Genomic DNA, 14077 nt, shown 5'->3' with positions numbered 1-14077 from the left:
AGAACAATTATACACAACAACCTTATTTCACAAACAACACTTGAACTTATCAAACAACAGGTTGCTGATCAAATACATCAACAGACAGAAACATCTAACATTAATGAAGATCATGTAACCTGTCAGGATAATCCAGCAACAAGCATTGATAATAACACACATACAACAATTACCACTAATGATACTACAGACACTTCCTCATCCATCACTGATAACATAGACTTGGATTTAGTTAATACGCTCTCACTTATATTTCAGGAAACACTCACTAAATATACAGGTACAGATCCCACACAACGACCACGAATACCAAAAATCAACACGTCAAAGGAAGTAGGAAAAACACTAAATTATGTAAACACTCACTTACTACCACACTACATTCATTCAATTTCTACACTCTCAGACATTCATACATTAGTTTATGCTGGGGCAGTCACAGTAGCGACACAACATGGACTGAAAGTACAATCACAGACAAATACACAGAAAACACAATTCTATCACAAGCCTGCCTGGCAGAGAAGAATAGAAACACAAATAAATGACATTAGACAGCAATTAGGCAGGCTGACACAATACACTAAAAACAACATAACACCCAAATTAAGGAAACAGCTCAAAAACATTTTCAAGAAAATAAAAACACACACAAAACATGAACATCACAACACACGCATTACAGAATACATTGATACACTAAAACAGAAACTTGCTGCCAAAGCACGTAGACTCAAACGATACAAAACATGTACACTACGAAAACAACAAAATAAATTATTTACAAACAATGAAAAACTCTTTTACAGACAAATTAATAACAAAGCAAACACTGATACACAGCACAGTGGCACACCAACAGAAGAAGAACTCACAACATATTGGTCTTCTCTTTGGTCCAGTGCTGTCACGCATAATGCTGATGCAGGCTGGATCAAGGAGGAGAACAGAAACTTGCACAACATACCAACTATGCCCTGTGTTGAAATAAACATACATGATTTCCAATACACTGTTAACAGAACACACAACTGGAAGACACCTGGTGTAGACAACATTCACAATTTCTGGTACAAAAAGTTTACATCACTGCACCAGGAACTAGCTAAACATCTAACACACATCATCATCAATCCACAAGACATGCCAAATTTTCTTACCCAGGGCATCACCTACATGAAACCTAAAAACAACAATACCACAGACCCCACACAATACAGACCAATTACATGTCTTCCAACACTCTACAAATTATTGACATCCTGTATTGCAAACAAAATATACAAACATGTTGAAGAACACAACATTCTTACGGAACAACAAAAAGGTTGTCGTAGAAACCACAGGGGATGCAAAGAACAGTTACTCATAGATTCAGTCATTCTACGGCAAGCACACAAACAACACAGAAACATACACATGGCATATATAGACTACAGAAAAGCATTCGACAGTGTTCCACACAGTTGGCTGCTACATATTCTACACATGTACAAAATACATCCATCACTCATTGCATTCTTTCAAAACACTATGCAGCACTGGAAAACAACACTACATCTCAGGGTTAGTAACACTTCCATACAAACAAACCAAATTTTTATTAGGCGAGGAATTTTTCAAGGAGATTCCTTGAGTCCTCTCTGGTTCTGCCTAGCCTTGAACCCATTATCCAACATGTTAAACAACACGCAATATGGTTACAATATCAGACATGAAAAAACAACACAGTATACACTGTCACATCTCATGTACATGGATGACATAAAACTTTATGCATCCACACAAAAACAACTTCATCCACTCCTACAAATCACACATTCATACACCAAGGACATACAAATGGAATTTGGCCTAGATAAATGCAAAACACTTCACATAGAAAAAGGAATCCTGAAGAAAGAAGATTTTGCACTTGGAAATGGAGACATTATTGAATCCATGGAAGAGGGCGAGTTCTACAAGTATTTAGGATTCCAACAGGCCAAACTAACAGAACATACACAAATAAAGCAAAGATTAATTAAAGATTACCAAAGTAGGTTAAATGCTATTCTCAGAACACAATTAAATGCAAAACACACAGTTAAAGTAATAAACACATATGTCATCCCAGTACTCACTTATTCTATTGGACCACACAGATCTTGAGCAACTCCATAGGAAAACAAGAACACTTACGAAGCATAAGCAACATCATACTGAATCCACCATATAAAGATTAACCCTACCACGTAAAAATGGTGGACGTGGCCTGACTGACATAGTAAACCTAAGAGGAAGCAGGCCACGTCCACCATTTTTACGTGGTAGGGGAAGCTTAATCATGAGGGCAACAGGCAGAGAAAACCAAACCCGGGAAAAAACCTAGGAAACATCGGAAAATTTCAGGAAAAAATTTCACATAGGTATTTTTCAGTTAAATTAAAATAATTAGTTTTACACAATAAAATATATGTATGTTTACAATAACCTTATTTTTAAATGAAATTTACAACTTCCTAGTTCAAATCTAATTGAAAGTACAGTATTTTGTGTAAATTTTCTAAATCATCAAATTTGCCTACTCTTAAAGGGGGACCCCACCGAATTTGTGCCCAGGGCCCTGGATTGGTAAATCCGGCCCTGGTTGGCCCACCGGTGGCCGAGTGGATCCCGTCTCCGCTCATAACAGCGGTAACCAGACCCTAAACACCGGAGTTCGATCGGGGGATTCGCGCCTCACTCGGACGAGCTGGTAGCGGGAGTTTTTCCGAGTTTTCCTCCTTGACAATGACGCTTGAATAGGGGCCAGTGGTATGTATGGTTGTCGGAATTAGATAGAAGGATGGAACGGATTCTTATGAACAAGTAACAAGCACGTCTTTATTGAACAAGAAGCGGTACAGAACTGAATTGTGGTGCGCAGGCGCGCTACCAACATAACATATAAGAATTGCCAGAGATGGCGCTGCAATACATAGCAGCCAGCTTCCCCCCTAGTCCTCCCGGAAGACATTTCTATCTCCTCTTCTCGCGGTGGCCGTCTCCTATAAGGCCGGCTTTGGTCGCGTCCGTGACCTCTCCTGGATTGGCCGTCTTCTATAACAGTGGTTCTTAACCTTTTTATACTCGCGGCCCACCAAATATTTCATAATTTTTTAGCGACCTCCATTTTTTAAATAATTTATATTTGTTAAATTATCTACAATAAATTGATTTTTTGGTACTTATAACCCATAAGTACCAAAAAATCAATTTATCAATTATCAATTAAAAGAGAACGCCAGTCAGAATTTGCGAATTTTCCGAACAATGCAAGTTTTTATTTTTCAAATTTAAAACAATTGTTAAATCAATAAATTAACGATTTACAAAAGGGAAGTTTTACTATTGAACAAATTTCAAAAACTGCTTGCTTCTACGATTACAGATAATGGTGCCAAAATGGCGGCTCGTCTCTGATTCCAGCAAAGAGAAGAAACAATGGGGACGCACGTTCTAACTTAACCTAACCTAACCTATTCTAATAAATTACCATAATTATTATCAACCAAATTATTAGAATAGGTTAGGTTATAACGTGCGTCATCACTGTTTCTTCTGTTTGCTGGAATCAGAGACGTAATATCAATAATCATCCTTCTTGTTGTTTTTTCATTTTTACAACTTAAACAGTAACTTTTCTTCTTTTTAGATTTAAATTTACTAGTCTATTGTTATTTAGATAATTTCATTCAAAAACGCGATTTTGATCGCAATTTCCGACTGGCGTCCTCTTAATCCATAAGTACCGTTTTTATTATTGCTTTATTTTTTATATAATAAATGTAAATCATAACTTTATTATTTCATTTTCTATTTAAATAACATTTAAACTTCACAATTAAACATAAAAACTCATTAATTTTTAACAAAAAATAAAATAAGAAACATTTAAAAAATTCATAGAAAAAACAAAAAATATTCGAAAATAATTTAACGAGATTTCTTGTGGTTTTGTAATTTTTTGAACTTCTATGATTACGAACCTGTATTTGTATAATCACGATCGTATTTTCTAATTTTAATGTTACTTAATTTTATACCTTTAGTTTTAGGACTTGTGGTTTTTCCCTTCGTTGCATTTTTCACTGTATTATCATCATCGGAACTTTCACTAGTATTTTCTTCACTATATTTTCTTTTTGAAGGTCCCGGTCCGTGATTACTTACATTAAAAAAAACTCTAATGTTCCTTTTTGTTTTTTGCTCATTTTTATGGGTTAATTATAAATAATTAAAACTAAACACACAATATAAGAAAGAAATGCACTATTATTAGATCCAAAGTCGATGCTAAAACTAAACTAAAACTAAAACACCCACAACTTGTAAAGATTTTGCATATCTTTTGCAAAAATATTTAAATTTTCAAACCCTACTAATTGTGAAGTCCCAAAAACGGGTTAACATTAATTATTTATATTAGAAGATTGTTAAAACGAATGTAGAAAATCGTCCATTGTTAAAAGGGACAAAAGCCGATCAAAGATCGTATTTGACGCGTTAGTCATTTGAAACCGCGACGCATGAAAAAAAAGGAGAAAGATGTCGAAAGACAAAAAGGCCTAATGTAAAATAAAACGCAATAATTGTAATGAGTAATGATTGTAGACGAATGTCCTCCAGTATAGATGGACCTTTGACAAGTCGCTCGTATACGAAATTTAGATCATTAAAATTAGGAAAAAGGGAAAAGTTAATTATGAAAAGGAACATCACATCGAAGCATTAAATTTCAAAAATCTCTCAGATTAGACAACAATGGGGAAAATATGAGCGCAAGTTTCAAAGTTCCATCAATTCTTTCCAACCTGAGTAAACGGAGGGTGTCAAGTAGATTTGTCGAGGTGGTTCTTTCTCGTGACTCGAACAGGGATCGTTTTTCGCTTGGAAACAAGCGAGGGACCAATCGAGAAGAGAGAAAGGAAGGACGTGGAGCCAATCAACATGAACAATACGAAAAAGAGAGATTGAAGTAATCGCCGAATTGGAAGGACAAGAGACTTTTCCGAGAGGTTTCAAGGGAGACAAGAGGTGTTCCAAGGTGTCCATCGAAAGGTCCGCCGACGCCAACCGACGAGTCGCTGCACCTGCCGCTGCCCCGGGGCCTTCTATCGAGCGACGATAGGAAACACATCGGCACAAAAACGTTCGAACGTTTACCTTTGTAACGATCTGTGCATAGTGTGAGTTGTTTTATGTTTAAATAAACGGGTTTCTTTGTGAGACACTTATTGTCTGTGTCATCCTCCCTCACACCCACACGCGAACGACCCTAGACCATCCTGTCGCGGGATTAACGATCCCCCCCTAAAGGTCGGCGAACTTACAAATAAGCCTACTATTTTTGCATAATTATTTTTAAAATTCCAAGCATTAATAGTTTCTTAGAATTACTTTGGAATAAAAGAAGTAAATACTGCGGTGTAACTTTAAAAGTTTATCTTTCTTATTTCACTTTTCAATACAATATTCAGTTATACATCAGTTTTCTTTTTATTATATTCTGAAGGAAATTTTGCATAATTTGGCAGCCCCCGGCAAACTTCTTACGGGCCCCCCTGTTAAGAATCACTGTTCTATAAGGCCGTCTCTTTGGTCGCTGTGTGATCATCTCCTGTTTCTTCTGGAGTATAAAGCCACATGTGAGCTACAGACTCCTCTCGCATACCAGTGAAATGAATTCGACTGTTAAGATATTTTATTTGTGATCAGTGGCGTAGCGTAGTGGGGGCGGCAGGGGCGGCCCGCCCCGGGCGGCAGTTTTTAGGGGGCGGCATTTTTTCACAATAAATAATAATAATATCTTGTAAAAATTTGAACCATTTCATTTCATATTTTTGTCGCACCTACGATTCGGACCGATTGAAACGAGCACGGAATTTTTCATTACTTATTCTGTGACGAAACTGGGGAATCCCCTTTCTTTAAATGAATGTATAATAATGACATCTTGCTCATTTCTTTTTTTTTAACTCTTTCTACCCTGTGGGCACTAAGAGGGCCTCTTTTAGTAGGCCCATTATGGGTTCGGCCAGGCCCACAATGGGCGACCGGGTGGTGAGGGACGGGGCCCGACATATCCGAACGGACCATCCCCCGAAAAATTTCTGGGGATTTCTCGACCCGTTCGGATTCGATCCCGGGTCCCCCAGAGCGGTAGGCTGCCACCTTGACCGCTCGGCCATCCGGCCTCACATCTTGCTCATTGTAGCGACTGACAACACCGTCTGTAGTGACTTGTAGGGATTCCCCGTATTTTATTTTGTGCTTGGATTGTTTATGACTAATATTCAGCGAGAATGACGTCTATCATTCTATTAATATTGTATAATAACACCTGCAAATTAGATTACAGTATGGATAAGTCCCTTCAGGGAAGTCCGTGAGTGATGCTTTGACAATTCAAAGAAAGCTTCATTAATGGATCGTCAGTCGTTCAATTCACATTAACTTAATCGTATACAGTATATGTATGCGCTTTCCAAACTGTGATTTTAGTGCTCCTAAGTACGTGTAGTGATTGTTACATTATTGAACGTTATTGAAAAATTGGGTTAAATTTCAGATATGTATACTGTCATGGCGGCGCTTCTGTTAGGTTAGATTAGATTAGATTAACTATATACTTAGTAGGAGTTTCCTTTTTCTTCTTTTGTCCAATAACTACCGTGAATCAATAACTAGTGACGTTTAGTACATGGCGGCCTGCCGGCGGCTCTCCTCCGGGAGGTCAGTCGAGCGCACGAACAGTTGGAAGCGCGGCCATAGCGCCGCCATGACAGTATACATATCTGAAGTTCAACTAAAAATTGTATTGTTCGTGCACGTATAGATTCGACTATGTGGGTATTAAATATTTTATTTACTTTTTTTATTTTTGTAATTGTATGTTTGACTGCCTGCTACGTTTTTTTTTTTTTTTTTTAACTCTTTCCGCCCTGTGGGCACTAAGAGGGCCTCTTTAAGTAGGCCCATTATGGGTTCGGCCAGGCCCACAATGGGGCGACCGGGTGGTGAGGGACGGGGCCCGACATATCCGAACGGGCCACCCCCCGAAAAATTCCTGGGGTTTATTCGACCCGTTCGGATTCGATCCCGGGTCCCCCAGAGCGGTAGGCTGCCACCTTTACCGCTCGGCCATCCGGCCGTCCTGCTACGTTGTTCAAGCTTTAATTTATTAAAATAAAAAAATATCAGAACAAGTAACTTTCAGTAAAGTAGGTTATATTTTTTTAATTTATTAGTAATTATTTTGAAATGTTCTACGATACTTCGTTTACGAATCCAACTCGTACTTTTATTATTTATTATAAGTGTCAATAATTATATAGTTTTTTGTTTTAACATCAAAAATGAAAAGAGTAAAAGAAAGTGGGGCATCTTACCGTCATAAAAGAAAAGCTAAGTTGGAAAACATTAGAAAAAATGAAGGGGCATTACTTAAATACGTGAAAAGTCCTGTTCCCGAGACGTCAGATTCCGCGTTGGACTTAAATTCATCAAAGATAACTGGATCTTCAAACCCAGAACAAGCTAAAAAAATACAAGAACTTGACACTGTTGATCTGGTACCTGTTAGAAATGTTGACATTGTTCCTGAAGATCAAATTCCAACATCATCTACTGAATTAGAGTCTGCATCTGTATGCCTAGACATGGGCCTCGATAGCTTAGAAACAGAGACTGATACAGCATCGGCATTGTCTGCTATTCAATACCGAAACTTGGACGATATCGGAAACTGGCCTGAACACATAGATGAAAATATGCATCTCATTCAGCAAGGCCATTTAGTTGTTCAGCATATTAATACTAACTTCGCCGTAGCGTCAACAGTAAGGCCGCGACTCCACTAGCAGTAAAAGGGCCGTAAAACCCCTCGCCGTAAAAGCTTTTAATCACGTGATCATGATATTTTACGCCTGAGCAGGTCGTAAAACCAACGTAAAAGCGAGTTGAGCAGTGTTCAACTTTCGAAGTGAATACGACCGTAAACCGGTACCATCCACCAATCAGAAGTCAGTTAAATCTAGGTCATCGTGACACGGTGCGAAAATGGTGGAAAACGAGCTTTTGTGTACGTTTTCTCGTGGTTACTCTAGAAGATCTGGAAAGATTTATCGAAAACATCCGAAAGTATTCATGTATCTACGACAAGAGGTATCCCGATTATAATAATAGATGCCTAAAACACGCGATATGAACGGCCAAAGGAAAATCCTTCAATTTAGAGGAGTATATAATAAAAAAGCTAAGCTTATAAATGTTGTATATTATCTTAATAATATAATAATAAAAGTCAATATATGAAAGTAAAGATATTACTTTTACTATACTTGTAATTATAGTATAGAGAAAACTCGTAAAATATAATTATTGTCTTTATATTGATATATCACGTATACACCGTAATAGTACTGTCGCCGTAAAAAGCTTCGCTAGCCGGACCTCCACCTCAATCCGAGCGCAAACGCAAATAGGTCACGTGATTAAAAGCTTTTACGGCGAGGGGTTTTACGGCTGTTTTACGGCTAGTGGAGTCGCGGCCTAACACGTTTAGATTCGTGTTCTTTAACATCAAAAGGAGAGACAAGACGGCTTACCCAGGAATGGTTTTACCGCATATTAACTAACGGCGAAAAAGTTTTACGTACTTGGATGGCTTATTCTCCTTCCAAAGCATCATTATTTTGCTTTTGCTGTCGTTTATTTGAGAACGTAAACACACCGAATGGATCAAAGTTCTGCTCATCTGATGGATTTAATACTTGGTGGAAATTAAATCCTAAGGTTTCAAGTCACGAATCAAGTGCACTACACGACCAAAATTATTGCAAATGGAAGGAGTTAGAGATCAGACTTAAAAAAGGACAGACTATTGACAAGAAAGAGCAAAACTTAGTGGCAGGGGAAACAAAAAAATGGCAAGAAATTCTTATCAGAATGTTTAATATTATACATTTCCTTGCCAAACAAAATTTGGCTTTACGTGGCCATACAGAAAACGACACCAGTACTAATAGTGGAAACTTTTTAGAATTGGTTCATTTAATTGCAAAGTACGATCCTGTACTTCGTGAACATCTTGTAAGATCTAAAATGTGTGGCAAAATGTCAATCACGTATATGTCACCAGAAATCCAAAAAGAATTTATTGCAATTTTGGGAAATAAAGTTCGCCAGCATATCATCGGACAAATAAAAAAGGCCAAGTATTATTCGATTATATTCGACAGCACTCCAGACATTTCTCATAAAGACCAAACAAGCCAGGCATTAAGATACGTAGTGATTGAAAATCAGTAAGTGCAAGTATCTTTTATAGATTTCATTGAAACAAAAGATAAAACTGCTGAAGGAATTTCAAAGATGATTTTGAGCAAGCTTGAAGCTGATGGCCTCGATATAAGCAACTGTAGAGGCCAAGCATATGATAATGCTGCTGTTATGGCTGGAAGGCATTTAGGAGTTCAGCAAAGAATTAAAGAAATAAATCCCAAAGTTGAATTCGTACCTTGCTCAAATCATTCCTTAAACCTGGTTTGTTTACACGCTGCCACAGTTGAGGCGAGTTCAGTAACTTTTTTCGGCACATTAGAACGTTGCTATTCATTTTTTTCCATGTCCACACATCGTTGGGAAGTTCTGATAGCAGCTACAGACAAAAGTTTAAAAAGGGTTCAAGATACGCGGTGGAGTGCAAGAGGCGATGCCGTAAAAATGACATTCCATCATTACAAAGACATTCTCGTCGCTTTGGAAAAACTAACAGAGACAGGCGAAAGCTTAAACACAAGAACGAATGCAGGAACTTTGCTAGTTACGATGCAGTCATTTTCCTTTCTTTGTTTCTTGGGCCTCTGGCAACCGGTGCTACATGAAGTGAATGATGCACAAAAATATTTACAAACAAAGGGACTTGACATAAGACTGTGCGCTCAGAAAGTAAATGCTTTGCAGATGGTACTGATAGAAAAACGAGAGGAATGGGCAAATGGCGCTGTAAGTTATGCAAAAAATATGTGTGAAGAACTTAGCATTTCCATGGAACCTCAGAGGCGCATAACGAGAAGGCATATTTTTTATGACGGAACCAGAGATGCCAACTTGTCTTGTGAAAATGAGTTGAGAAGGAAGCTGTTTTCTTCGTTAAATAGAATAATTGTAGAAATTCGTGAGCGTTTTCAGCAGCTACAGAATTTGGCGGATAAGTTTGCTTATCTAACGCCGGCTATATTACTAGATTCGGACGATACTAAATGTAATCTAGACTACGTATCTGCCGAAATTGACGAGCAGGACTTCAAGCTGGAACGACTTCGACTGCGGACTTTTATTGCTGCCACAGGCAACGAAAATAAATTAATTAATGTGAACCCACTTGAATTATTAAAATTTATTGTGAAATCCAAGCTGGAAGATACTCTGCCCAATATTATAATAATGCTCCGAATATTCCTCACAATTGTCATAAGCAATGCCAGCTGTGAGAGGAGTTTTTCAAAATTGAAATTGATCAAAAATTATTTAAGATCAACAATGAGTACTTTAAGGTTAACCAATCTGGCTATCTTGTCTATTGAGCAAAAGGTATGTGATGTTATAGACATTGATAGTGCAATAAAAGACTTTGCTCTTAAAAAAAGTAGACGAATAAAGTTTTAGTTAAAGACAGAAATTTTGTTTTTAATTCTAACAATTATATTATTTTTCAATAAAAATATAAATAGTAACAGTATCGTTCTAGTTCTAATTGGAAGTCGATTTGTGTTTTATATTCAATTCGTTAATAACTTAATCCTGTCGATCGTCAAGGTATAATCATAAGTGTTTTATACCTGTTATATCAATGTAAGTGGCATACGTGTAAAAATTTTTGTAATAAATATGATTATTATATTGTAAAACATATATACATGACATTTTTTATTTGCAACCTGTACAATACACAATAATGATGATTGTTCTTGCCAAAAAGTTCTTTAGAATTACTGTATATTTTAGTCTTTTAAATTGAAATACCTAATAAGGGGGCGGCGAAATTTTCCTCCGCCCCGCGCGGCTGACATCCACGCTACGCCCTGTTTGTGATTCAACGAAATAAAGTTAGAATTGTATTAATAAATCTAATTTTTTTTTATTTTGATCTTTAAAGTCACACGTCGTCTTATATGCGAGTAAATACGGTAATTAAATCAAAATTTATTAAGTGACTAAACATCCCTCTTGAGAACGATTTATTTTTGCATTTATGACGAATTAGAAACTTCATTCTAGATGTGTTAAACTATGCGTTAGACTCTGTTTTCTGTTAAGACTGATTGTAAAATCGGAAAAAAAAGTTCGTCAACTGATTATTGCACAAAGCAAATATTACATAAGTTCAATACCATTTATTTTTTCTATAAATTCAATACCGTTTTTAGGGGAATTTTGTGATAAGTTTACTGTTTGAGTTTACTGACACCCTCTACTTTACTGTTAAGCTACGTAATTATAATAGGACAAGCAAACTAGACGCTTATTGAGTTGCAATCAGAAAATTCCGCCTGTCTTTTTCTTATCTCGAGAACGGAGTTAGATAGATAGATGAAAGACGAGATCAGATACTGAAATTTAGGGGCAGCAGGAGACCCCGACTATGTACCAAGTACGTACGAACTTCCGATGCAAACCGGAAGTCACGTTATTTCAATTGAAAAATTTTCCCCTTAAAGCAGTTAGATAGATGACCGGCACGACTCTATTGTTAAAGGTAAAGTATGACGTACAGGGGCAAGCCACTACTGATTTGGTTTGGAGAGCATATATTTTAAATTAAATAAATGAAAAAGTTAACATTCCGACGTTGTGACGATATGACAATAAAAGAATTGCTAGTGGGATTTTTAGATTGTTTATTGTTAAAATTGTTATTGTTAATATTATTTATAATATTACACATATAATAAGTCTTATTAAGTTAGTAAAATTGACTGATATTGTCAATTTTTAATGAACTTTTTCCCCCATCGATCCTGTCGATGTAATATCGAACGCTTTAAGAAAACCTGGTTTAAAGTGGAATGTGATGGGAAGAAGGACAAAAAGCGATATTCGAGGCGCGAATTGGGTACGAATATGCATAAGTGATGCTGTGCAGGCGATTTGTCTCGGACAGCGGCCATACCACGCTGAAAATACCGGTTCTCGTCCGATCACCGAAGTCAAGGAGCGTCGGGCCCGCTCAGTACTTGGGGCGGAGACGACCTGGGAATACCGGTCGTCTCGCCCCATACGCTGTCACTATTCTTTTTCTTTCATTCTTCGACCTATCTCTTTTTCTTTCGTCTAATAAAATTTATCACTTGGCGCAGTAATTTTTCTTTAATACATTATGTCAAGCAAACATTTCTTTTCTGTAACCTTTAGCTTCCTGTATACATTGTTTTAAAAATTCTCGGTAAGTATCAATTAAAAAATGTTCTTTTACACGTAATAAACGCATTTAAACTGCGTTTATTACGTGTAAAAGAACATACTTCGGCTATCATCAAAATCAAGCAATAGCCTATTATATATGAGGGAATAGTGATTGAGATAAAAATAGAGAGAACCAGAATTGACAACAGTCTTGCAACCGTCTTGATAGAACGATAATCTTCTTCGTAACGTCTTTTGTCCTTTCATCGTAACGTCATTCGTTCTTTCTTCCTTTCGCGCCGTCACCAACTGTCGTCTTTCCCACTTCTCCCCTTTGTCGTTCTCGTCTCCCCCGCAACCCTCGTAAATCTTAACGGTTTAGGAATGTTACTCGTCTAAACCCCACATATATATTTTTTTATTTACTAAAAATACGCAAGTCATTAAATGTGAAATAATAATGTGGGTTTAGAATTAAATAGAATTTGTATATAGTTGCTGGATACTAAGCATATAGGAGGGAGAGCGACGGTAATACTGTCATGGCGAAAATTTTGGTTTGCAGTAAATTTCAGGCCGCAATCTTTTAATAAACTCTTTTTTATTTACAATGTTTAAATGGTATCTGTAAGTTACACAAAATTATAACTTCTGTAAAGGATAGTAGCCTAAACTTAATTTAAAATCGGGCATAACTTTACAGCGCTTATGGAAACCGTTTAATTTACAAACGTTTACGATTTACTTTATAAGGTTTTGCTAAGCTACGAACTTCCGAAATCCTAAGTTGTAGTTTCAAACCCGAGGCAGCTACGACCAACAATTCCGAGGGCGCTGGGCGTCACGACGGCCACCCACAATATGCTGTTAGTGTAATCGCTACAAAAAAGTTTAATTTGCATAAATTTGAGCTTTTGTTATTCTGAACAACAACATTCGTTCGGATTAATTTTATTTTAAGAAGCGATAAAAGCAAGGGATAGGACCCCGCCAAGTTGATTTATCACCCGCAAGTTCGCAGCACCTCACTGATAACGAGAAAGGCTTAAGTTTAAAATATGACCTCTCTAGAGCCAGCGGTGTTCTTTCTCTAGGAGCATCTGCACCGCCAAATGAATAAGAAAGAGAAAAGTTACAGCTTTTATGGAGATCTTTGCACTTTTCAACTGGTTATATTTCGGCAATCCCTTTACAGAAAAACCCGAAATTTTGCACGCTACCTAAGAAAACAAGTATCTTTCGAACGAGATATTCACATTTACTACAGACGTTTAATAGAGGGAGAGATCGGCAATTTTGATTCGTGTATCAGTGAATTTTCCACTTGGCGCTGTGCGACTGCGATACTGCAGAACGGCCTTTTTGCTTCGGAATTCACTAATTCGGCGTTGTAAAAGCGGGAGAGCAGTTTTGTTGGTGAATTCCCGATATTTTCCAATTCATTGCAAAACTATGGTACTCGTTTTAATTACTTTATCGCCCGTTTCTATATTAAAAATAGTCACGTTATTGAAAACCTAAACGATGACAGGGATGGAAATAAATATTGATAAAAGTAGAAACGTTTTAATGAATCTAAAAGTGTGCAATTTTAATATTTATTTTGATAAATAGCCAATCTTTAAAATTAAATTTCATATTAAAATTT

General features: G+C 37.0%; 2 protein-coding genes and 1 pseudogene across 2 annotated transcripts; all 3 read left to right on the top strand.

Annotated features, from left to right (window-relative positions):
• The first annotated feature begins 8685 nt into the window (after positions 1 to 8685).
• On the top strand, positions 8686 to 9333 carry LOC136990450 (zinc finger MYM-type protein 1-like). The gene has a single exon (XM_067288834.1). It carries the CDS (start codon positions 8686 to 8688, stop codon positions 9331 to 9333), a length of 648 nt encoding a protein of 215 aa, XP_067144935.1.
• Positions 9334 to 9396: 63 nt separating this feature from the next.
• LOC136990447 (52 kDa repressor of the inhibitor of the protein kinase-like) lies at positions 9397 to 10692 on the top strand. Its single transcript, XM_067288833.1, has one exon. It carries the CDS (start codon positions 9397 to 9399, stop codon positions 10690 to 10692), a length of 1296 nt encoding a protein of 431 aa, XP_067144934.1.
• A 1490-nt stretch (positions 10693 to 12182) lies between these two features.
• On the top strand, positions 12183 to 12301 carry LOC136990472 (5S ribosomal RNA; annotated as a pseudogene).
• Positions 12302 to 14077: the final 1776 nt, after the last annotated feature.

Source organism: Centruroides vittatus, unplaced genomic scaffold, assembly GCF_030686945.1.
Source record: "Centruroides vittatus isolate TY-2023 unplaced genomic scaffold, ASM3068694v2 scaffold_932, whole genome shotgun sequence".
Taxonomy (NCBI): domain Eukaryota; kingdom Metazoa; phylum Arthropoda; class Arachnida; order Scorpiones; family Buthidae; genus Centruroides; species Centruroides vittatus.
Note: the sequence above shows the minus strand (reverse complement) of the source record. Positions and strands in the feature narration are given on the sequence as shown.

Excerpts from the sequence above, each read along its gene's own strand:
- LOC136990450 (XM_067288834.1), top strand. The coding sequence starts at position 8,686 with ATGGCTTATTCTCCTTCCAAAGCATCATTATTTTGCTTTTGCTGTCGT.
- LOC136990447 (XM_067288833.1), top strand. The coding sequence starts at position 9,397 with ATGATTTTGAGCAAGCTTGAAGCTGATGGCCTCGATATAAGCAACTGT.